Here is a 22,782-nt window from a genome sequence, read left to right on the forward strand (position 1 = left end):
GTGCTATTTTAGTAGTTTTCGGTACTTAAATTTAAATATTGTAACGGAAAATTTTTTTATTAATTTTAATATGAAATTTGTTTAAGTGATGAATAAGAAAATTAATTAAATATTTGGTGCTAAGGGGGTGGGGGGGGGGGGTTGAACCCCTAACCCCCCCACCCCCCACCCCCCGCTACGTCCCTGACAACCGTGACGGACGTGTGTGTCTTGTGTGGCAGGCGCACAAGAAGGGGCCCGACTTCCACACGGTGCACGGCTCCGTGCTGCAGCTGGTGGACCTGCGGTTCAGCTACCTGGAGATCCTGCTGCACCAGCAGGCGCTGCTGTCCGTGATGGAGTTCGCGGGCGGCCTGCGGGCGCGGCTGGCCGCTGTCCTGGGGGAGAGCCCCGCGCCGCCGCCCCGGCCCGCGCCCTCGCACGGCCAGGCGCGGCCGCCGCTCGCGCCCATCGCCGAGGAGGGTCCCGAGGGCGCCCTGCAGCCCCGCAGGAGTGAGTCCCTTCCCCCGCCCGGGCTGTGAAATACATACTTCCAAAACTGAAAAATTACCACCTGCTAGGGATGTGCGAATCCTTGATTTTCAGTTTGGTTCGAATCCGATTCGAATCTCTGGCAATATTTGAGATATGAATCCGATTCGAATCTCTGGCAATATTTGAGATATGAATCCGATTCCGAATATTAAGCACAGAATAATTAAAAACAACCGATTAATTTAAAAATAATGTGTGTTCTCTTTTTTCTAACTGTAACTACTGGCAATTGTTTATTACACTGAGATTAAAATGTTTATAATTATTTAAACTTAATTAATAATAAACACTTAAAATTAGAAAACCAAAACATATTCGATTCTCCAACTCAATCGTTATAAACTGCACGCCACAGGGAAATCTCAGTTTTATAAACGTTTCAGCAAACGAAACAATTTTTTCTCCAATAAATAGCCAAGACTTTTTTTCTTGTAGGTATGTAATTGTTTTTAGTTTATAGTTTACTATACGACGAAATTCGTAGTTATAGTTTAAGCTCTCGAAATCTCGAAATTCTTTAATGTCACTGTGTTAATTATTTAATTTACATATCTTTCTTTGATGCATCATATTATGAATACTTTTGTAATAGTAGCCTAATTTTATTTTTCACTGCTAGTATTTTTGAGCTGTATTAAATTAATTTATTACTTTTGTGAATATTCGTAATACTGTTCGAATTCATGTATGTACAACGATTCCAGGTACGGGTAATTGTGGATTCGACCGTACCCAAAAATATTGGGTACTCGCACATCCCTACCACCTGCCAAACATTTCAGTCGGCAGCAAGCATGCGCCATTGTGCACAACTTACTGCCGTGACGGCCGATAAACAACTACCGCTTTTTCACCTCTGGCTGCCCACCCTTGCATGCTGTCAGTTTGAAAACCTGGTGCTACGGGCCAGCAGCGCGGGAAGTTACAAAACCACTCGTCTCTAACACCAACACTGAAAACTAGGGGTGTGCGAATATTCCTAGACACAAATAGTTGAGAATAGCAATTACCAAATCATTCACATTCGGAGGTCAAATATCAAAAAATAAAAATTGCAAACATTTACACGAATGACTGTTTCGTTTTCGTGATTGTTCCAAGTGCTTAGTTTTTCACCAGCTTCTAATGTTGTCCTTTTTAATATATGAGTGTATTTTAAAAAGTTTATTTTTAAAAAATAAAAATTGGCCATGATTAAATCAACTCATCATCCCAGTAGCGAGATGATAAAAGTAAACACGATGTCATTTCCACATGATTTAACTTAGCAGGAATGCTATCATCTACCATATTTTCATTTAATGTTCACTATCATTTATAAACCATTAAAAATAAATGTTTCAAAAATGTTATTTAATTATAACCTTTTTTGTGCTCATTTTGAGTTATAAAGTTAATCACAGAGCTTTGTCGGTCACCACTGTTGAAGTAGTATATTGCAATTAATTTCCCATGCTGTGCATATTTTTTCCATTTTGGTAACCGAATGGAACAACAATAATAATTAATAATATAGACAAAATAAAGATTTAAAAAAATAGTGAACTCAAGTGAACTGAAGTGTGTGAAATGTACTACTTAATCTGAACTTATAATCAATGAAACAGTATTTTTCTTCTTTTCAAAATATATCCTTTTAGAGTTTTCAAAAGAAGTTTAGTTTCTATTTGAAGTGGAAAATAATTTAAATTTTTTTTACGAAATAATGATTTTTAAAAATAATTTGAAGATCATTGAAATACTCTATTTGTAATGTTTGTTAATTTTTTTTTAATTTTAGAACTGCTAATTTTGCATATAAGAAGATAAAACAAAAACTCATTTCTACTCATGATACATAACTTGATATAAAAAAAAATTGAGAAAAATGTTTTACCATTTATGTAAACATTGTTAATTTGTTTAATTAATTATAATTCAATAGCATTTAAAAATTTCTTAAACTACATTAAAGGATAACAAATGGTTTCTGTGGTGTAAATTTTCTTTCAAATTAAGTCTGAAGAACAGCAAATGGTGTATAAATGATTCAGCAGTGATACCCTAAAACTGTTCTGAGAATATTAAAACATAAATTATTTGTTCATTTATGGTGTTGATAGTTTGGTTCCGTACGGTAACCAAAAGGAAAATACGACAATCATTCGACTTAAGAATTATTCACATTCAGTTAAAAATTTTCACGAATGGATTCAAAAATATTCAGGTACCATCAAAATCCACTATTCGCACACCCCCTACTGGAAACTAAAATTGATACACATAATTTACATGTCTAAACAGAATTGACAAATTAATATTTGTGTTAAACAAATTTTCAACATTGGGGTCATTAGTTACGATGTTTTCGGGGGTCCCATCTCGTTAAACTTCATTGTGCAAGTAGGTAGTATTTTTTTAAAAGTATGCTGTCAAGACTGGTACCTGGGGTTTTGCTCCTTGTTTCGAGACTCTTTGAAAGGTGTGTGATCATGGATGATGTTCTGCTGCAGAGCCCAGGAGGAAGAGTGTGGTGGAGACGGTGGACTTCAAGCTGAAGGCCCAGCTGAGCGACCTGAACATCTACGCGGCGAACACGGACGGGCGCGTGGCGGACCTGGCGCTGTCCGGCCTGGTGGCGACGGTCGTGGTGAAGAAGTCCCACACCGAGGTGGACGCCCGCCTCACCAAGGTCCTGGTGCTCGACCCCAAGAGCGCCACCGTCCACCACACCGTAAGCTTCCTGTCAGTTTGGGGTGTTTGGCTCACTCTCTCTCTCTCTCTCTCTCGAACGTGTTATGTTGCTTTTTTTATATATATTTATATATATACATATATATGTACATGTATGTATGGATATATGTATGTATATATATTATATATATATGTATATTTGTATGTATATATAAATGTGTATATATATATATATATATATATGTATATATATGTATATATATGTATATATATGTATATATATGTATATATATGTATATATATGTATATATATGTATATATATGTATATATATGTATATATATGTATATATATGTATATATATGTATATATATGTATATATATGTATATATATATACATATATATATATATATATATATATATATACATATATATATACACATATATATATATATGTATGTATATATATACATATATATATATATATATATACATATACATATATATATATATACATATACATATATATATATATATAAATGTATATATGCATGTATATATATAAATGTATATATATACATGTATATATGTATGTATATGTATGTGTGTGTGTGTGTATAATGGCCTTACGTCTTGTCAACAGTCATCAAAGATGGGATACTCTAATGATATGATTAAGATATTTAGAGAATTAAATCGACCGTGTTCCATATTTAGGGACAAGATTATATGGTGAATTGCGATAAAACCTAAATAACACCGAAAAGCATATCAATAAAATGAGAAACTTTTCCTCAAAACGGGAATTGAGTAATTTTGAGTAATTTTTGAGGATCAATATTTCATAAAGCACCAAAATGCAACAGTAAATCATGAAATTAATAAGCTTTTTTAATCAAAACTTAACTCTGTTAACAAAAATTTAATTTTTTTTATGTATTAAATTTATTGAATTAAATTATTTAACATGTAATCAGTACCAAAATGTATGTCCTGAATATATTTGAAAAATTAAGGATAAAGTTTTATAATGTTATTTATTTGTTTGTTTAGTATTAATTTAATGTTTTTTTTTGTAGTTTTTTTTAAAATTTATTCTTGGTTCAAAACAGCTTTAAATTCATCAAAGAAAATAGTTTTTATCTTTTTAGTGAAGATTAGTTCATACATGAGTTTAAAAACAGCGTTAAATTCATCAAAGAAAATAGTTCTATCTTTTTAGTGAAGATCAATTCATACGTGAAGATGCCTCGTTATAAAAAGTCTACAGAGGAAATAATGCTGAGTTATCGCTTGCAGATAGTGACGGTGATGGGGTCGGAGGCCATGGCGGTGCAAGTGGTGATGTACAACCTGGACGAAGAGGACGATAACTCCGACAAGCTGGACATGTCCATCAGGGTGGACATGGCCGGGATCAGGATCATCTTCCTGAACTGGTTCGTCTCCTCTCTCGTGGTGAGTCCCGCGAGCGTCGTACTGCGTTCGTAGCATTCTCGATGGATCTCGGTGTTGCAGTCCTACCTCATTGTCTGTTTTTTATTGGCTGATCTGTGCAGGAACCATTTGTATTGCATCGTAACATCATAAGGTCTGCTACTTTCTTTTTTAAAAATATTTTAGTGGATTTCGAAATTAAAATATATTATTTTCAAGTAAATAATATTTTTTATTACCTTCTTTAATCATGCAGTTTTTATTCAATATGTTTTCAATACATTTTATTGCTTTTAAGAGAAGGATTCAAGCCTCATAAACAGTTCACCATCAGACAACATTTGGTACCTTTCAGCATGTTGCTTGAATTTACATCAAATACAGTTGTGATGGCACTGAATGTAAAGGGGGCCGTTCTTTGTTATGACACTACCTTTGTCACCACTGGGAGGGGAAGGCTAGGGTAGAAGTTGGGATGTGGTAGGGGAGGGGTTCAGGATTGGATTTGGCTACGAGTTCGTTAATTCTCGCACTTGCCATTTAATTAACGCTGTTTGTTCGCTGAACCCTGTACGTGGATGTGTTGCTGGTACTCTAGCAGAGGCTCTGAGGCTCGGAATATCGGACCTCGGTCACGATTACCCACCACCTGGTGCGTGACCAGGTGAGGCTTGTGGCCTGCTGGACTTTACTCCTGCTGGTCTCTTAGCGACAAAACATTACCTTTGAGTGACTACTAATTACTGGCCTAACATTGGTCCGGAAACAGCCATCCCCGGAGCTTTGCGGCGCCAAACTACTTTTCAGATCGACGCTCACCCAAGCATGGCGAGAGACAATGCATTTTGTGTTGCAAGTTCTGCGTGGCGTTGTTTTGGGGAAGGGGGGTATACAGCAACCTGGGTGCTGCGTCTACAATTGCACACATTCAAGATGGCCTTCACAGACTTATTGCTAAATAAACTCTCTGATCTTCAGTTCTCTCCTACTGTTTAATTTATTAACGTAAACTATATCCTTTCCTTCAACAGAAAACTTTTTTTTTTTTAATTTTGTTTATAGTTTTCTGAATTGTTGTAAATTGTGCAATCATATTCACGATTTGTGAGTTATTGTGTGATATAAATAGCAAAATCTAAAGCATTTGCTAAATGAAAGCAATAAATATCAAAACATGATACAGGGTTCTGTTTGCGAATACCATTTACGTTTTGGTATTAAAAAAAACACGCAGATTTATGAACTTCGTTACCGTTAAATTTTTTTAACGAGGCACCATATCCCATAAATGTTAATGCTTGTGAGAATATACAATTTCAAAGGTGTTTTAAGCAGTTTTTATTTTTCTCATTAAATAAAACATACTTTACTTTACCCAAGTTGCAATGTTTTGACATGGGTAATTGTGTGTGTGTGTCGCACGCAGTTTCAGAAATGCCGTTCTCTCTGTGCTCTTGCGCGGCAGCAGGAGGAGAAGATACGCTGATTGGTTCGTCAGTTAGTTGTATGTACTTCTTTGTGGTTTTCAGGAGTTCCTGAACACGTTCCAGACGGCGCAGGACATGATAGCCGGCGCGGCCGCCCACGCGGCGGAGGCCGCGAAGCACAACGTGCGCGACATGTACAGTAAGGCCGTGCGCATGAAGCTGGACATCAAAGTGAAGGTCGGTCACTTCACCGTGCCGCCCAAGCTAGAACCGACGGCTTACCTCCTGTCTTTTACCTCAGAATACGAGTCGCAAGTCCGCAAATTCCCGTCGCTCGCTCTCGCGTTTTTTCTGCGTTTCGGAAAATGGGTTTGGCTGGTCGCAGAAACTTTCGGTGCTTTTTTTTATTTATGCGTGAACAGGATTTGGGCATAACTACTCTTTTATCTTTCTACATTCTCTCTCGTTGCCTTTGACTTTTACCATTTTCGATAAGGTTTGCCATTTGGTCTAGTAATTGTAATGCTTTTTACGTATGTGAAAGTTTTTTTTTATTTTCAAAAATTTTTTTTGTTAAGAGTAGTAGTGTCTAATTAATAAAGAAAAAATTTTCTTCGATTTCTGGAATTTTAAGTATGCTCTGTAGTAGATATAAATAATTAGCAACAAATTTTGAATCTCGAATAATGTGGCTGACTCTTCCGTCTGATTCCGTGTTTTCTTTCGTACACTACTCTCCTTGCACAAACAAAGTGCGTGAGATCTGGTTAGTAAAATGGCAAAAACTCTCCAGCCTGAAAAGTCAGAAACTTTCGCAACACACAAAATTATTGCCGCTGTATTCACTAACCTTATATTTTCTTTGGAAATTGCAGAATAAGTGTTGATGAAAACATTAAAATGGCAATGCTGTGAAAAAGTATACAATATGTTTGCAACCGAAATGATGTCCCATTTTGGATTATTTCTTTAACAGGCACGAATGCAAGGATAATATTTCACCGACCAGGATGTAACCTTTAACACTGAAGTGTTACATACCTTGAGATAATTGTTAGCTGATTCCATTAAAATCATTGATAGCATGTCCAATTGCTACTGTTCAATATATATCTCTCTCTTAACAATCTGCATTAAACATAGATTTATTTTCTATCTGTAAATGCAGAGGGGAGAACTTATAAGCACAAAATAAATACAAACCTCATTTTCCACATGATTAAGTTAGAAATATTTTGTGTGTGTGTGTGTGTGTGTGTGAACAAAAAGAAGAAGAAAATTATGTATTTTAGTTTTGCGTAAAAAAAATGTATGGAAGGTGGAATTATTTAACAAAAAATTGTGAACAAATGTAAAGATGACAGTCATGTCTGAATTAGCTCCAGCCTACTTATTGGTTGTGGTTGACAACTCTCAACTGGGTTATAACGTTCTTATAACTATATATAACTAAGGACAAGATTATATGGTGAATTGCCATAAAACCAAAATAACACCGAATTGCAAGTTAATACACCATAAAGCACTGAAATAAAACTAAAATCATGAAACTAACCAGCATTTATAACCAAAAATTAACTCAAATCACAAAAACACAATCCTTTAATACTGAACATTAATAAATGTAATTTATTCATTACAAAATCTGTACCAAAATGTAAGTACTAAAATATTTGAAATTTTTTTATATATTGCAACTGTTATTAGTAACTCAGTCTTACATTTATGACACACAAATACTTGCCTATTTATTTTATTTGTTCCGAATAGTTAAACAAGCTTTTTAAAAATTATTGTATCTTAAAAGTGCAATATATAATCATTAGTCAAAATCATTTAAGTGCCACAATTGTTAAATTATGTGCTATAGTTATGAATTGACAGAATTAACAAAATATAAATATTTAATGATTGTTCAGTGACTTTAAAAAAGGACCATTTGTTTATATTTCGGAACAATGATACAGAAGTGTCCTGTTTTTGAAAACTAAATTAGCGTATAAATAAAACCGTATAATCTTGTCCCTGGTGGAGAGGGTAGTGTTGGTGGAGTTGAGGGTTTGCGGGCGTCCAACCGGGCTGCGACGGTGGCTGTTCCAGGCCCCGGTCGTGATCGTGCCGGCCAACTCGAGGAGCACGGTCGGCATCATGCTGGACTTCGGGGACCTGAGGATCAGCAACAAGTTCACCACGCTGCAGGTGAAGAACGAGAAGGGCCATCCCGCCGTGGTGGACGAGATGGACCTCGGCCTCACCAACCTCAAGCTCGTCACGTGAGCATCCGCCGACCCGACCGAGCGCTGGACCCTTGTCCTGGCCCAGTCCGTCCATCCGTAGTTTCCCGAGATCACTCTGGCGAGAGCTGGGATGGTCCTTACTTGTAGCCATGGCCAAGTCACTCCCAAAAGTAATATATGTAATTTATTAATTAGTCTGCCAACTTTTGTGGCAAGTTTCTGTGCAGCAGTGTTAATGACTTTAGTTTAACTGTAATAAGTTTTCGAATGAGTATGGGTTTTTTGTCATTAAATGGCAGTGGAAATATAAAATGATACGGTAGGTAGTTAATTTTTTTTATAAATCATAATTAATATTAATTAATAAAAGCTTTCCTTCGTTCATCACAGTGGTGTGAGAAACTTGTGCCTGAAATTCTCATCACAAGGTCATATCACCTTAAATTTTCTTGGTTAAAAGGATAACACAATTCATTGGTCCTAGATAAAAACAAATTTAATTTGCAGGCAAAGTTTCTTTTCAGATTTTAGTGTCATTGCTTGGTTATGTTCGTAAAATGAGTTCCTAAAGTGTTTCTGGAATATCTAATTATGCATAGGCGAAAGTCTCATGACGACTTGATTATGTGCGAAGTTGTACGGGCTGTTAAGTAGGTATGTACTTTTGAAACGGCGTTGTAATCTGTCGCTCGTATCTTCCTGCAAGCGCAAGTGAGCAGTCACCGCCCGCTCTCCTTGGCGCACGCGTGGAACACGAGGTGTCGATGTTGCAGGGTGAAGGGGATCGTGGACAAGGCGGAGGTGAAGGCGGAGCACGAGAGTGCCATCCTCCAGCCAATCTCGTCGAGGCTCCTGATCCAGCGAAACCTGTCCGCCGGCTGGTACAAAGGCATCCCGGACATAGAGATATCTGGTCGACTTCAGACCGTTTCGGTTAGTATCGGCTCAGTGTTATTTACATACTTACCAGAACACCTTAGACATTTTTATTATATTTATTTAAAGTTGTGAGATGTCAATCAACAGCTGAGGGTAAAAGTGGTAGACACCATACAATTACAAACAAATACAACAATAAAATAATAAAACAAATAACAATCTTTTACAAAAAAAAAAATGACAAAAAGGACTTACCCTCTTTTATCACATAATTGTCACACGCGCATAATCATCACACCCAAATTTTAGTACGTCAAAATTTTGGATAAAAAAACATTTTTTGCGTAAACATTGCATGATGTTTTTGGTCCTGCTATTAGATTCGGAGTACTTTGTGTAGGTATCTTTTCCGTATAAAACTGTGTATTTTAAAGTATAAATCGAATATTTATTCCTTGTCTCTGGTGACATCATCACTGGAGACGTTAAATTCAATTCATTTTTCCTATGGTCTTGCACATGTTATTTCTTCAACTAGTTTAGGAATGAATGCTCTCAAGAAAGGTGTGTGTGTGTGTTGGTTTGGTTCGCGTGTTCGTTAGTACTGACGCGTTGTGAGTGCCGCAACCAGATAACCCTGAACCACGACGACTACAAGATGGCGATGCAGGTGCTCACCGAGAACCTAGCGGAGGGTCAGAAGCAGTCGGCCGAGATCGTTCCAGAGAAGTCGGAACATCGCCTGGCCACGGAGACCGCGGAGAGGCCATCCTCTCTGGAAGGTGAGCTCGCGTGTTCCCGAACTTTGTGACAATAAACTTGGGGTAGCTAAGCGTACAATCCCGTTGTTACGACCCATCTTGGTTGTTGGGAATTGGGTCATAACAGGTGGAAATGAGATGGGAGTAATAATAAATATTTTTTACTGATTAACCTCCTTCCCTCCATGTGAACCCTGTACATCAAACTATACCATTTTTACACCACACCAAGTGTCTGTGTTAAGTCGTCTCTGGCAAGAAATTTACAAGTTTTCTGAAACAAACATTAATTAATTTTAATAACGTATGCCTTCCGAATAAACCAAGATACCCAAGAAAAGCATATTTGACCACCTACTGTCACCAAAATGGGTGTAAATACGGTGAAACGCGCGGTGCATCTGCAAGCTCAAAATTAAATATGACACTCATTTTAATAGGAAAAAGAAAGGATTTTTTATTTATTTAAAGTGATAATTTATTAGATGTGGGCCATAATTTTACACCTTGCCAGAGAGGTCAAGATCCTTGTAAGGTTTTTCCACTTAGTAACAGTTCAGTATAAATTGCACTGTGTTGTTTAGGTATGGTGTAATGAGATTTCACTGCATATGACTGTTTCATGATTTTTGGGAAGATGGTATGTTATTTATTAGTGGTCGTTATTGGAGCTGAAACATAGTTGGACATTGCTGCCCGTTCATTCCATATGCTGTATAAAAAAAAGTATATACAACATTGGTGTTTTAAAATCTTCTGTTTCCTCTGATAGTTTCACAAAAACCATTGGCTATGACGGCGAAGTTTGGTTCTTCGCTAATGCAGCTTTTCTGCTTCAGTGGCCAGCAAGGAGACCGCGGTGGTGGAGCAAGTACAGGTTGAACCGTCGCAGGCTGGGAAGGAGTCGCCCCCTGTCAGCACCTTCGTGAAGTTCGCCTTCACCATGGACAACCTCATTGTCGAGTTGTTCCGAGGAGGTTCGCCCACGGCAAGTGCCTAGCCGAGCGGCCAGTACCGTCTCTGCTTCAGTGGTCGCTGGTTGCAGTTAATGTTTAGTGATCTCAGATTAGTTTTAACTGTATGTGGGTCTATGCATTCCTGAGACATGCATGGATACTTGGTTTGTATTTAAATCTGTATTTTTGAGAAATTTTTCTTCCTTGTATACTGATTAACTGACCAAATTGTTTTTTTAGAGTAATTAGTTACACATAAAAGTTATTTTAATCATGATCTCTGTCTCATCCCATATTTTGACTTTCAGAATTACAGCAAAACACTCTTAAGAAAATCCTACTTAAGAAAATTTCCTGCTTAATAAGTTACTAGTAATTAAGTCTAAATTTCTAAGTACCCTCTTTTATTGCATAATCGTCGCACCCATATTTTAGGGCATCAAAATTTGGATAAAAAATTTCTCGCGTAAACGTCACATGATTTTTTTGGTTCCGCTATTAGATTCCGAGCGCTTTGTGTAGGTATCTTTTCCGTATAAAACGGTGTATTTTAAAGTAGATATCTAATATTTATTTGGAAATTTACTATTTTACTTATTTAATTAACTGAAATACGAGGCTGTCTGATTGTAAATTTTCTTTTAAATACGTTTTTGAACATTATAACCTTTATCTATTCATCTGCGTCGCCGCGGTGTACTGCTTATAAAACTGTAGCCAGTGCTAGTTGGCATCATTTATGTTTGGTTATGTTGCTTCCTGTATAAAGCGCACACACTTAAGTCGAATATCGATATCTCGCAGAGTGCATTCAACGCGCGCTATCTGTCGAGTGCCGAGTTAACTACATTGGATGGTCCGCACTCTTCCGTGGTAAGTGTGAACTATGACGATAGTTACGAGTTAGTTCACGTCAAATATACAGGTGGCTTGCATTCGGGTCACAGATTTTGCCTTTTCTATTTAAAGTTTGATAAAGGTTTTTGTTGCATGTATTATTAATATAAATTGTTTTGCGTGCTCGTATATACTCAACCTTTTTTTCAATAAACTTACTTTCCACGAACTGGTTTTGTTTTTATGAATAACTTTACCTAACAAAAAAATTTTTTTCTGCATAATCGTCACACCCCTACTTTTCAAACTTGATTTTGGTATAATATGTGCGACGATTATGCGAGAAAACACTGTATGTTCCTTGAGGAACTTATTTACAGCGTTTTAAGTATATTACAAACTACTTTTCGGCTTCTGTGTTGCGACCACGTTCTTGTAGTTTTTGATATGCCCAAGCGTTTTAGTGTGCCTTGTTGCAGGCATCAAAGGGGGGATCATTAGGGACAAGATTCTTTTCAGGTCAATTTCATTTGTAAAATAAGAGATTTCAATGTTGTTGTTTTTATTTTTGTACAGTGTGTTAATGCATAAAAATGGTGTATAGTTGAACAAATACGACGTGTTCTGCGCAGTCGTCGGACGCGGACGCGCACGCCGGCAAGGGCCTGGCCCGCATCACGCTGCACGTGCTCTCGCTGAAGGGCTCCATGCTGTCCGACGGGGCGCTCTCCACGTCCATCCTCCTGGTCGACTGCCTGCTGGACGACACCCGCTTCGACCGGGACGCCGTCATCAAGCGGCTGATGGAGCGCAAGTCGGAGTCCCCGTCCCTCCGCGGCTCCCCGGGCAGGGCGGACGATCACCCGGCGGTGCGCAGCATGGTCGACATAACCTTCAAGCAGAAGGGCAGCGACATGTTCGGTAAGCATGCCCCTGGCTTGTGAGCCAGCCCTGCCGTGTTTCGTTCGTAAGATAACCCACAACACGGTTGCAGCGAGGGTCTCGTTTGTCATCACATAACTGCATTTATAGTGTGTTCTTAAATTAAGTTCACATGCATAGTTGGTATATTTGAACTTAATATCAATAATTAAAGACAAATTTGTCATTAAATTTTTTTTTTTGCTACTCTTGTGATTTTATTCTTTTCAGACTTAAAGGGAGTCATGAATTGTGATGGTCAGTCTTTATCATGAAGTCCAAACAGTGTACAGACAAACCTCTCTGAAACGACCCCTCACGGTTCCCAGGAATAGGGTCGTAATAGAGGGGGGGTCGTAATAGATGTTTTCTGAAATTTTCAGTTGATATCAAGGCGCCCCCCCCCCCTTCCCAAACCGCTACTCGCTAAGAAACTAGCCGTACAATGGCAGGATGCTGTCACTCACAATGCTAGACGGCTTTGCTTTAAACCCACTTTAACCTTCATGACAAGTCCGTCGCCCTACAGGCCACCTCTAAAGAAAATATGTCAAAAGACAGTTTATTTTTACTGGTTAGTTTACATGTACGTTTTCTGCTTGCCGTAGTTAAATACACTAGAACCCTGATGTCACAAACCCCGGATTTAACGAAGCAGTGATTTTACGAATACATTCTCGGGAACCGTCAAAAAATTGGACATTTTGACCAAAATGTGAAAATCAGAAGGAAAAAAAAACGAAATGAAAGATCATTAAAATCTGTTAATTTTAACACAGCGTATTTTTGTGTCGGCTTTAATACTTCCAATAATGTTCATGTAAGAATAACAAAAATAATAGGACATTTCCTTTAAAAATATGGCAGCGGTAGGTTCTGCAACGTGAGTGGGCGCACGCTAAGCTCGCCCGGCTGGCTGGCGGTAGCGGCTTCATGACGCATAAGCTCACCCCTCCCTCCCCTCGGTAACATTCTTCAAGGCTAGCTCATCCCTCCCAGACACACAAACCACCTAGTGTCCTCCCTTATAACACCCCAACTTAGCTCTCCTTTGAAAAACCTTCAGTGAGAAAATGCTCATTTCACCCTCCCTTCACCCGTAAAATTGAGCTATTATGAATGGGGTACTAAAGCGGTGAGGGAGGGGTAAGATCGTTGTAAATATTTTTGGACCCCTCCCTTCTCACCAAACACGGCCAAAAAAAAGTATGTCAAAATATAGGTCCTTTTCACACCAAGTTCGAGTTCAGTCATCTCTGGCAAGGAATTTACAAGCTTTCAAACTTAAATATAAATGTATTTAATAGCAAGGGTCCTATGAAAAGGAATATACAGAATAAAATCAAGCTGCTGTCACCAAACAAAGCATAAAATGGCCCAATGCGTGGTCGCTTCGTTATTGCTCGCGCGAGAGGCGAGACGTGGAATTTTAGAAGAAAGATAAATGCGGGGGAGACAGACGACAGCTAGTGTGTTTCTTGCGTGGGGAATAAGTGGCGTAGGCCTTTTTTTTATGCTGGGTGAAGCGACCTTTTTCAATCAACCCACGGGAAAAGATAATTGCTTGAGCTGTCAATATAAACACATTGCCACAAAAACCTTTATCTGCACCCTGCCGGTAAAGGGACGTGGAATGGGGGTTGTTAAGCGCTGACAGCGGTCGACAGGAAGTGGTATCTATTTTTAGATATGCGCTGCTTACAGCAGTACAGCACTCGGCAAGAGAAACGCAGTAACACGCTACTCACCACAAGAAACTTATTTTCTGTCCAATTTTCTTCGGATTTTTGGCAATTTTTTCATGGTTCCTCGAAATCGGGTTGTAATAGAGAGGTGGTCGCAATAAATGGGGTCGCAACAAAAAGGTTTTACTGTATGTGCATTGATATAGTTTTGCTCATACGGACAAACATATTTACGTTTGAATCTCAACTATAATACTGTCTGGGCGATGTGGAAATTATTAGTTGAACATGAGGTGTTTTGGTTTGCATGAATTATAAATTAACTGAACCATTCATAAATACCTTTGTTTTTTTTTGCTATTCTACTGTTTGTTTATCTCTCTGCATAATCAACGTTGAAAAAAAAGTTAAGATAGCATGATATTCAAGAGTTCTGGACAGATGTTCCAATGTGATGACAAAATGAATATTTACACGTCGTCGTTAATTTGCCTTCACAGTGACTTGTCATGCTTTTATCAAACTGAATCCTAGGGCAGAAACGAGTGCGTGTTTAGTTGTTTAAATGCCCTTGTGTCGTTCGCAGTGGACATGCGCGTGTTCGGATTCACCCTGATCCTGAACTTGGACTACATGATGAAGATAGCCGACTTCTTCACGAGCGGCCTGGCCAAGCCGCCCCAGGCGGCTCCGGCGCAGCTGGATCAGCGCGCCTCGGGCTCGATCAAGGCCCGCCCCGCCTCATCCACGCAGTCCCGTACGTCCGCGCAGTCCCGCGCCAGCCACACCAAGCAGGCGTCCGAGGTGCCGTCCATGATGACGGTCAACGTGCGTGTCGAGCGCCCGGACATCATCCTTGTCGAGACCATGGACGACCTGAACACCAACGCCATCATCCTCAACGTCAGTACAGCAAGTCTCGTTACAGCTTTCACGCCGCGCAAGTTTCTTCATTAATATTGGCTAGCAGTAGCGGATTCAGAGGGGGGGCTAAGGGGCTCAAGCCCCCTCCAAAAGCATCTGGGTCCACTATTGTTTTAGTGTTTGCCTTGATAAATACTAGCCTCAGCTGGGTCAAGCCCCTTCCAAACCAAAATCCTGGATCCGCCACTGTCGGCTAGTACACTTATGCGAATACTGATCTTTTGTTCAAATGGAATATCAAATATATTCACGATAAACAAATATTTTTGTAATCAACTTTTAACAAACGGTGAAAAATTTTTCCTTCTAAATTTATGGGAGTTATGTTCCAAAATGTGTGGGGAAATATTCTTCATGTAGTATAAATGCGTAGAATAACTTTCACACTATAAATATGTCACATCATTTGTCTTTATAAGCCTACCATTGAATCCTATGTACGAAAAATATAAAACCGTGTAACGGGAGATAAGTGGTTTTGTTCTTCAAAATTAAAGTGATTATTCGTATATCACCACTTGGTTCCCACCAAGTCTGTAAGGGCATGATTTTTTTTTTCATTACACCATTCATTTAACAAATTTTTCTATGTAAATCATCTATTCATTTCTTTTCCGGTATCTAATGTCAAATATATTCCCGCTAGCACAACCTACAGCATCAGACTTATATTAACTTTTGATAAGAGTTCATATTTATGATATGTACTATTGTGCTCACAGTTAACTTGCTTAAAACTAAAGAGTGACCAACATAACTGTGGCCTTTATGACATTCGGCACGCTGTAGTACTTACAGTTTAGTCTCAAATACTTGAACATGATGCATTAATCTCTCAAGTTCCCTGCCACTGGCTATACTGAAGTTCATCACGGCCTGGTCCGTGACAAGGCAACAGTACGGCCCGGCTGTATACGCGCGGACATAAAAACATATGGTCCTTTAGACCCAATAGCAGCAACTGAACTTGCCATAGCTGATGTTTGTACAACAGTCAATAGCGTAGTCCGACCCGCGTGCGCATCTTAAGTATTAATTCGTTCAAGTATGCTTTAGTGAATCAAGTTAAAATTTATTATTTCAAATTAACAAAGTGTTTGGTTAGGAAAACTGGTAGTCTTCTCAGAATGGGTAGTTGTGGAAAAACTAATCTCAGTTACTGTTATGTTCTCAAGCACTAAGATACCAGATGTGAGAATTGCAGATAAAACTGTTTTATTGTTTTTTTAAATGCATTTTTTACCCGTACATTATTTTAACTATCTGACTTTAGCAACATAGTTGAAATTAAAAGTATGCAACACATAAGGGGAAAAGATAAAAAAATAAGCCGCCATATGAGGTTCATTAATTTTTAAGTCATAAATTTTTTTTAAACACTTTATGTCAAAAATTTATTTTCATTAAAAGGCAGAGAATTCCAAAGAGCATAACATTTTAACGTAAAATGTATTATTGCATATTACAGTTTTAGTTATTCCCAAAAATGAATTGGATACTAAATACAAGTGACCTCACAGGAGAAACAATTTGTAGCAGCCAGTCACTCTTTAACTTCAGGCATTCCACTGTTATGTACATAGCTAATTATGTTTTTAAAAAACCAAATTTTGATGATCAAAAAAAAAAACTTAATTGTTAGGGGCTAAAAAAAAAAAACTAAAAAAAAACTTTGAAACCAAGATGGTGTCCTTCAGTTTTGGTCTCTCGTTCTGAATGCAGCTCAGATATGTACATGCCTCCATGGTCATTGTTGTGTTACGTAGCGAGCCAACTTCACACAAGAGGTGTGTGTGTGACGCACGACCTGTGCCGCCTGCAGCATGACGGGAGTGTCGATGCGTGTGTGTTGCACGAAGAGATGTGGACTGAAATAACTAGCGGATGCAACATTTGTAAGCAACTGTAGTTCGATTGAAAACGAGTCGCGATAGTAACTAACGTCCACTCACCACCATGTTGGTTATCAGACTGGTCCTCTTCCTGTGCGCGGGTGCAACCAACCTACTTCCCGGGCCACTCCAGGGTGACCAACCACAATATGCCCTGCAGGGGTGGGAAGTTTAAAATGTTCAAAGTCTATATGCGCTACACTAAACATGCTCAAACTATGTACACGGAAAGTGGGAACAGTGTGTGTGTGTGCTTGTCCAGACGGAGGTGATGTTCAAGCTGCGCGTGTCGGGGGAGCACCAGGTGATGAGTGGCAGCATCCAGGACCTGCAGCTGTACTCGTGCTGCTTCAACCCCCAGCGCAGGAGAGACACCATGGCCCAGGTGCGTGGCCCCCCTCCCTGCAGTTCGGCCAGCACACACGTTCGTGGGTCACCGAAGTCAAACAGCAATTTCTTAAAATAAACAGGAGTGCGCGAGCACTCAGAATTTCGCAGCCTAATTTTAAAGCTCGAAAAATTTGAGTAGTTCATCGTTTTGTCTAGGGAAATGAGCCTTAGGTAATCATAAATGAAGAAAAAATATAAGCGTCTTAACCAAAAAAGAAAAAAAATATATACCAAAATAAAAAACTAATAAATAATAAAATAAAATAAATTACAATCTACCAAAATGTAATGCTTGTAATTTTTTCCTGGTTATAATGATTTTTTTTTTTCCCCTTATGCCCTCTTGAAAAATGTTATAACAGGGTTCTGCTGTGTATCTGAAGTCATTAAAATTCGTAAAGGCATCCTTAAACACTCGTTAGTTGTTCTTGATGTGCTTGTGTAGGAAGGAACAGGACCTGTGTGTTGTTTCTTCCTGCAGATCTTGCGGCCGTGCAGCATCAGCCTGGCGGGGTCCACGCCCGAGGGGGAGGGACTGCACATCGACATACAGATCACCAGCATCAGGCTCGGGGTCTCCCCAGGTACCTCCTCCGTCTGCGTGCGAGAGTTGTCGGCCTGGCGTGTCGGTCGTTAGCCGGGGTGTCCACAGCCAAGGATGTAGATCCCGGGGGGTTCAGGGGGGCCCCGTCTCCACCTGGAACTAAGAGGACCCTCACTGGGTGGGCCCTGCCTGCACTTGCTAAAGCCTGACTGTGAAACGGGTTTTATGTCAAAGCACTCTGTATATTTAAAAAAAATTTTTGCTTATCACACGCATGTAGGCCAAAATAATGGCAGTATGCAACATACAAGCACCATATCTAGAGAAGACGTGATGGTTAACCCCACCTGCAAACCTTTTGGGCTGTGGAGACCCCTCATTGGTAATTTCCGCGGGCCCGCCTTGTGAATCCTTCAGGTTTGCGCCCAGGTCCACAGCTCACGGAAATCATGAAAAAGCTCGGAAATAAAAAGTATGATTTTGCTGTAAGTCACGAAACTTGTATTTTCAGAAGTCTTTGCTTATTATATTTTGTTTTCTGCCTCCCTTCAGTTTATAGTCGCACATTTAATTTGAGTAGTTGAAAACTGTCCATTTAAAACATGTGGAAATAATTTTTGAAAAAATGTTTTAAGTGCTCTAAATTAAAAATCAGCACATCCCTGGGGATAGTAGATCTATTTCATTGTACATTTTCACATTTTTAAATTTATTGTACATACTGTGTGTATTTTTAAACAACCTGTAATATAAAAAACTCAAAAATAATGTTACTAAAAGGTTCTGAGGAAGTCCTGACATAGCTGTAGACACGCCATTAGAAACTGTAACTCTCAAGGATACATATCAGAAACATTAGTGAAAGAATGTACCATACCCTGTCGTTTACCTGGAGTGATAAAAAACAGTTGATGGCAAGACCGGGCCTAGACCCCAAATCCTCTGGAATGGAAGTCCAGTGTCGTACCACTCCATCACCTTGGCCAATCACTGAACGTGGTTGTGAGAAGGGAGAAATATAAATATATGTTATCTAAGCTACAAGAGAAGTTACAAACTTGTATTGTTTGTCATCTAGGAAGACTGTCCGAACAGTGAAATGTCGCAAACAGTTGACCATGCAAATACGTGTTTTTGTTCTGTTTTTCTACGTGTCTGTTTCTAGAAGAACAAGTCTGAGAGAATTTTTCTTAGTGCCAATTTTTCATTCTAAATCAGTTTCATAAAACTAACAACCTATGATCATATGGTACATATTTGGATTTTATACATGCTTGGGACTGTTAAGATAGTCAAAATGCTAAGTGATTATACTTGCAGTGATCTGTTACCAAATAGATATGTAAGGGCATTGTGTGTAAACAGGCACCATAGAGCTGCTCGCCAGAGTGCAAAGTGCGATGGTGAAGTCGACTGAGGAAGAAGAAGAGAAAGTGGTAGAGGAAGTTGACTACCAAAACATCTGGACCCAAAAGAAATTCGAAGATGCCAACTTCTGGTTTCTCAAAACAGGTTAGTTCAGACATAAGGCGTAGATCCTAGTCCACGTCAACCTGTAAGTAATTTATAGTCTCACTTTTAAGTGTATGTGTTATATTGAAGTGTTCTTAGAATGCAGTGAAGTGTAAAGCAAATATAACTAGAGAAAGAAAGTACCATTGTGCTTGAAAAGTAATTTGGCTTTTTAATTGATATCATAGTTTTGCAATAACTGTACTTAACAAGAATTTTTGAGTACAATCCTAAAACCCACAGGAGGGTTTGCCACTGTAAAGATCACACATTTAATTTTGGGCAAAAAATCTTACATTTTCACTGTAAGCGTTCCCCTCGAATAAGGGTAGCACCATATATCTGATGTATCTGTCTTCACTAGAGTTTTATGGATATAAGTGAAGTCTTTGTGTTCCATTCCGTGTCTCAGCTTATTGGAGCGTAAGAAATACAGCATTGGTGTTAATCCTTATTTCTTCTTTGTATTTTTATTACGGGTGGGTGTGAGGCGGCCCACTTCTTTCTCTTTTTCTCTCTCTTCCCCCCTTCTTTTTCCTTTTTTATGATCCCTCAAATTCATAATAAAAAGAGGTGCAAGCATTGATGAAGGCAGTCTATTATAAATTATAGACATTTATTTAAGAATTAAGATTGTTACTGCTGTGTTTGGTAGTCAGACAATTTAGTGCTTTTCTACAATTTTATAACTTATAATTTTGTATTTTTTATATAGGTTTTATAAATAATTTGTACTGTGTTAAAATAATAAGTGTTAGTATATTTTTGGACCATTTATATGTGTGTTTGTCTATTGATTATGTATATGTTTTTATCTGTCTTAAAATTTTTCTACAAATAAATAATATTTTTACAAGACTGCCATATTAACATGAAAAGTTTTTAGTAATTTTAAAGAATACAATCAAAGTTGAAAACATTCAAAAAATTATAAAAATAAAAATTTATTGGGCTATTTCGAAATCACGTAAGCAATTCTAAATTTAAATTTTTGTCCCGAGCACTGTGAATAGGTGTGATTGTACTGAGCTTCCGTCATCAGTGTCAAAACTGGTGGTTCTCCAGGTAGGTATGTGAGATTGCACTGTATGTGTGTGCGCGTCCGTCCCTGCACCGGCATGTGCGATCAGGGTGCGTGAAGGATGCGACATGTTCTCGCTAGCAGGGCCCCCCCACATGGCCGGTGCTACAGTTGCTACGGCAACGGGGCCCTAGAAAACAATTAAACAGTTAAGGCCCAAACGCAGTCACCGATGAAATATCACACCAGAGTAATATTATTCGGAATATGCTTTGCGTACAGAACGTGTCTGGATATACAACAACTGCGAGTAACAAAACCACCACCAATTGACGTGACACAATGTTGACAGTGCAGAACACTTAACACTCATTTATTTGCCTTTATTCAAAATAAATTTTACGTTGACAATCGAAACACTTGACTTAAAACTGGTTTTAATGTGTTTTAAAAATAATTGAGAAAAGGTTTAAAAATATATATATAACTAAACATCAATGTACATAAAGGGAAAAATATACATTTTTTTATCGCTGTTAGAAACATAAGGGGGAGGGAGGGGGGGGGGGGCATCATGACTTCTAGCAACGGGGCGTAAAGGAGGATGCGACATGTTCTCGCCAGAGATGGGCGTGGAGGCGGTGGAGGCGGCCCCAGGAGCCCTGGAGGCAGCCGCCCCGCCGGCCAAGCAGGAGGTCTGCATCGTGTCCGCCCCCAGCGTCGTGGTCACCATGGAGGCGGGCGTCGGCACCAAGACCCTGCCCATGATCATGCTGCAGCTCAGCTTCGAGGGCTCCATCAACAACTGGAGCTCGCAGGTGCGCAATCTGCTTCACCCGTCTTGTTCACTTTCCCTCATTTGCAGGGATAAACATTTCGAAAACACTTTACCAATCTGTGGAAACTCAGAAAATTTAACTTCTAGTGAGATACCACGACACAATATGTTAGACAAAATTTTTTTTATTATTTTTTACAAATAGCCGATAAAATGTAGCATAGCATGCATGTATCTAGCGACAAAATTTTGCTACAAAATACAAATTCCAATGCTTATACAATATAGAAAGCAGTTTTAGTAACTGTGGTTTTATCTGGGGAAGAAAAAAAAACTATGTATTTGGCCAAGGAAGCGTAGTTGTTAATGTTGATAAATATATGTGGACTGTATCGAAAAGTTTTTAACCGACGATGCAACATAAATTACACGATAGCATTCGCCCGCACCGTTGCAACCTACCGCCATCGTGCCGATCGGGACGAAGACTGTTTTTTTGTTTCTCACCGCAGGGATGCCACCCCTCGCGGTTTACGGACGCCGACACTTGCAGCGTTCCAACATGGTGCCAACTGTAAAAAAGCTTGGGCGCGGGGATATTTAAACTGTGTCTTGTCCCTTGGCCCCGGTACGAGTGCCACAAAGTCAACTCAACGACACAGTTCTGTATACAAGAGTTCACGCTGAGTACCGGACAGTAGTGGTGTCGACATAAGGTATTCGTTACGTTTGCGCCTTGTGTACTTTTTGGTTTTCAAGAAGGCACGGGAAAAGGTTAAAGACTGTACCGGAGGGCAGGCGCACAACAAGTAAATTTCCAAAGGGGGGGGGGGGGGGGGGGGGGGCAATATACCTTTTTAAAAAGAATCATCGATCCCTGCCTATTGAAGCGTGGAAGTCCGGGGGGTCCTCCCCCCCGGGAAAAATTTGTATTTCGAGGTGGAAAATGGTGCTATTTGAGCAGTTTTATTATCTAAAAATTGATTACACAGCACTTTCTTTGCCCCCGTTTTGTGCCCACTTCAAGGTTTCAGAAGGGAGGGGGGAAAAATACTTGTACTTGTGGCTTCGAGAAGGCGCGGGAAGGGTCAAAGACTGTACTGGAGGGAACCGGCAGAAGAGCTGTGAGGGATGTGTGCAGATGAGCGTGGACAGCGGCATGACGCTGCAGACGGCCTACTACAACAGCACGCTGGCCATGTGGGAGCCCCTGGTGGAGCCCGTGGAGGAGATGCATGATGGCTGCGTGGTGCACTCGCCCTGGGAGCTCCGGGCCGTGGTCAGTCGCAGTCTCCCGCCCTCGTAACATAGTTTCTGAAGTATCTTTGGGCCCACCCGCCAGACAGTAGCTTTCATAATGTTTTACCGGCATAG

At 39.4% G+C, this 22,782-nt stretch overlaps 1 protein-coding gene across 2 annotated transcripts in view; it reads left to right on the forward strand.

The window, feature by feature from the left end:
- LOC134535081 (intermembrane lipid transfer protein Vps13) overlaps positions 1-22,782 on the forward strand; it is a 119,635-nt gene that overhangs the window by 33,061 nt on the left and 63,792 nt on the right. For both annotated transcript variants that reach the window (XM_063373940.1, XM_063373941.1), the window contains exons 18-32: positions 222-492; positions 3,027-3,247; positions 4,507-4,665; positions 6,174-6,308; positions 8,172-8,344; positions 9,082-9,241; positions 9,819-9,969; positions 10,788-10,936; positions 12,374-12,662; positions 14,934-15,250; positions 17,426-17,548; positions 18,035-18,137; positions 19,463-19,609; positions 21,255-21,448; positions 22,550-22,687. In XM_063373940.1, the coding sequence (XP_063230010.1) occupies positions 222-492; positions 3,027-3,247; positions 4,507-4,665; positions 6,174-6,308; positions 8,172-8,344; positions 9,082-9,241; positions 9,819-9,969; positions 10,788-10,936; positions 12,374-12,662; positions 14,934-15,250; positions 17,426-17,548; positions 18,035-18,137; positions 19,463-19,609; positions 21,255-21,448; positions 22,550-22,687 (2,730 nt within the window). The remainder of the gene's footprint in view (positions 1-221; positions 493-3,026; positions 3,248-4,506; positions 4,666-6,173; positions 6,309-8,171; positions 8,345-9,081; positions 9,242-9,818; positions 9,970-10,787; positions 10,937-12,373; positions 12,663-14,933; positions 15,251-17,425; positions 17,549-18,034; positions 18,138-19,462; positions 19,610-21,254; positions 21,449-22,549; positions 22,688-22,782) is intronic.

Source organism: Bacillus rossius, chromosome 8 (genome assembly GCF_032445375.1).
Source record: "Bacillus rossius redtenbacheri isolate Brsri chromosome 8, Brsri_v3, whole genome shotgun sequence".
NCBI lineage: Eukaryota > Metazoa > Arthropoda > Insecta > Phasmatodea > Bacillidae > Bacillus > Bacillus rossius.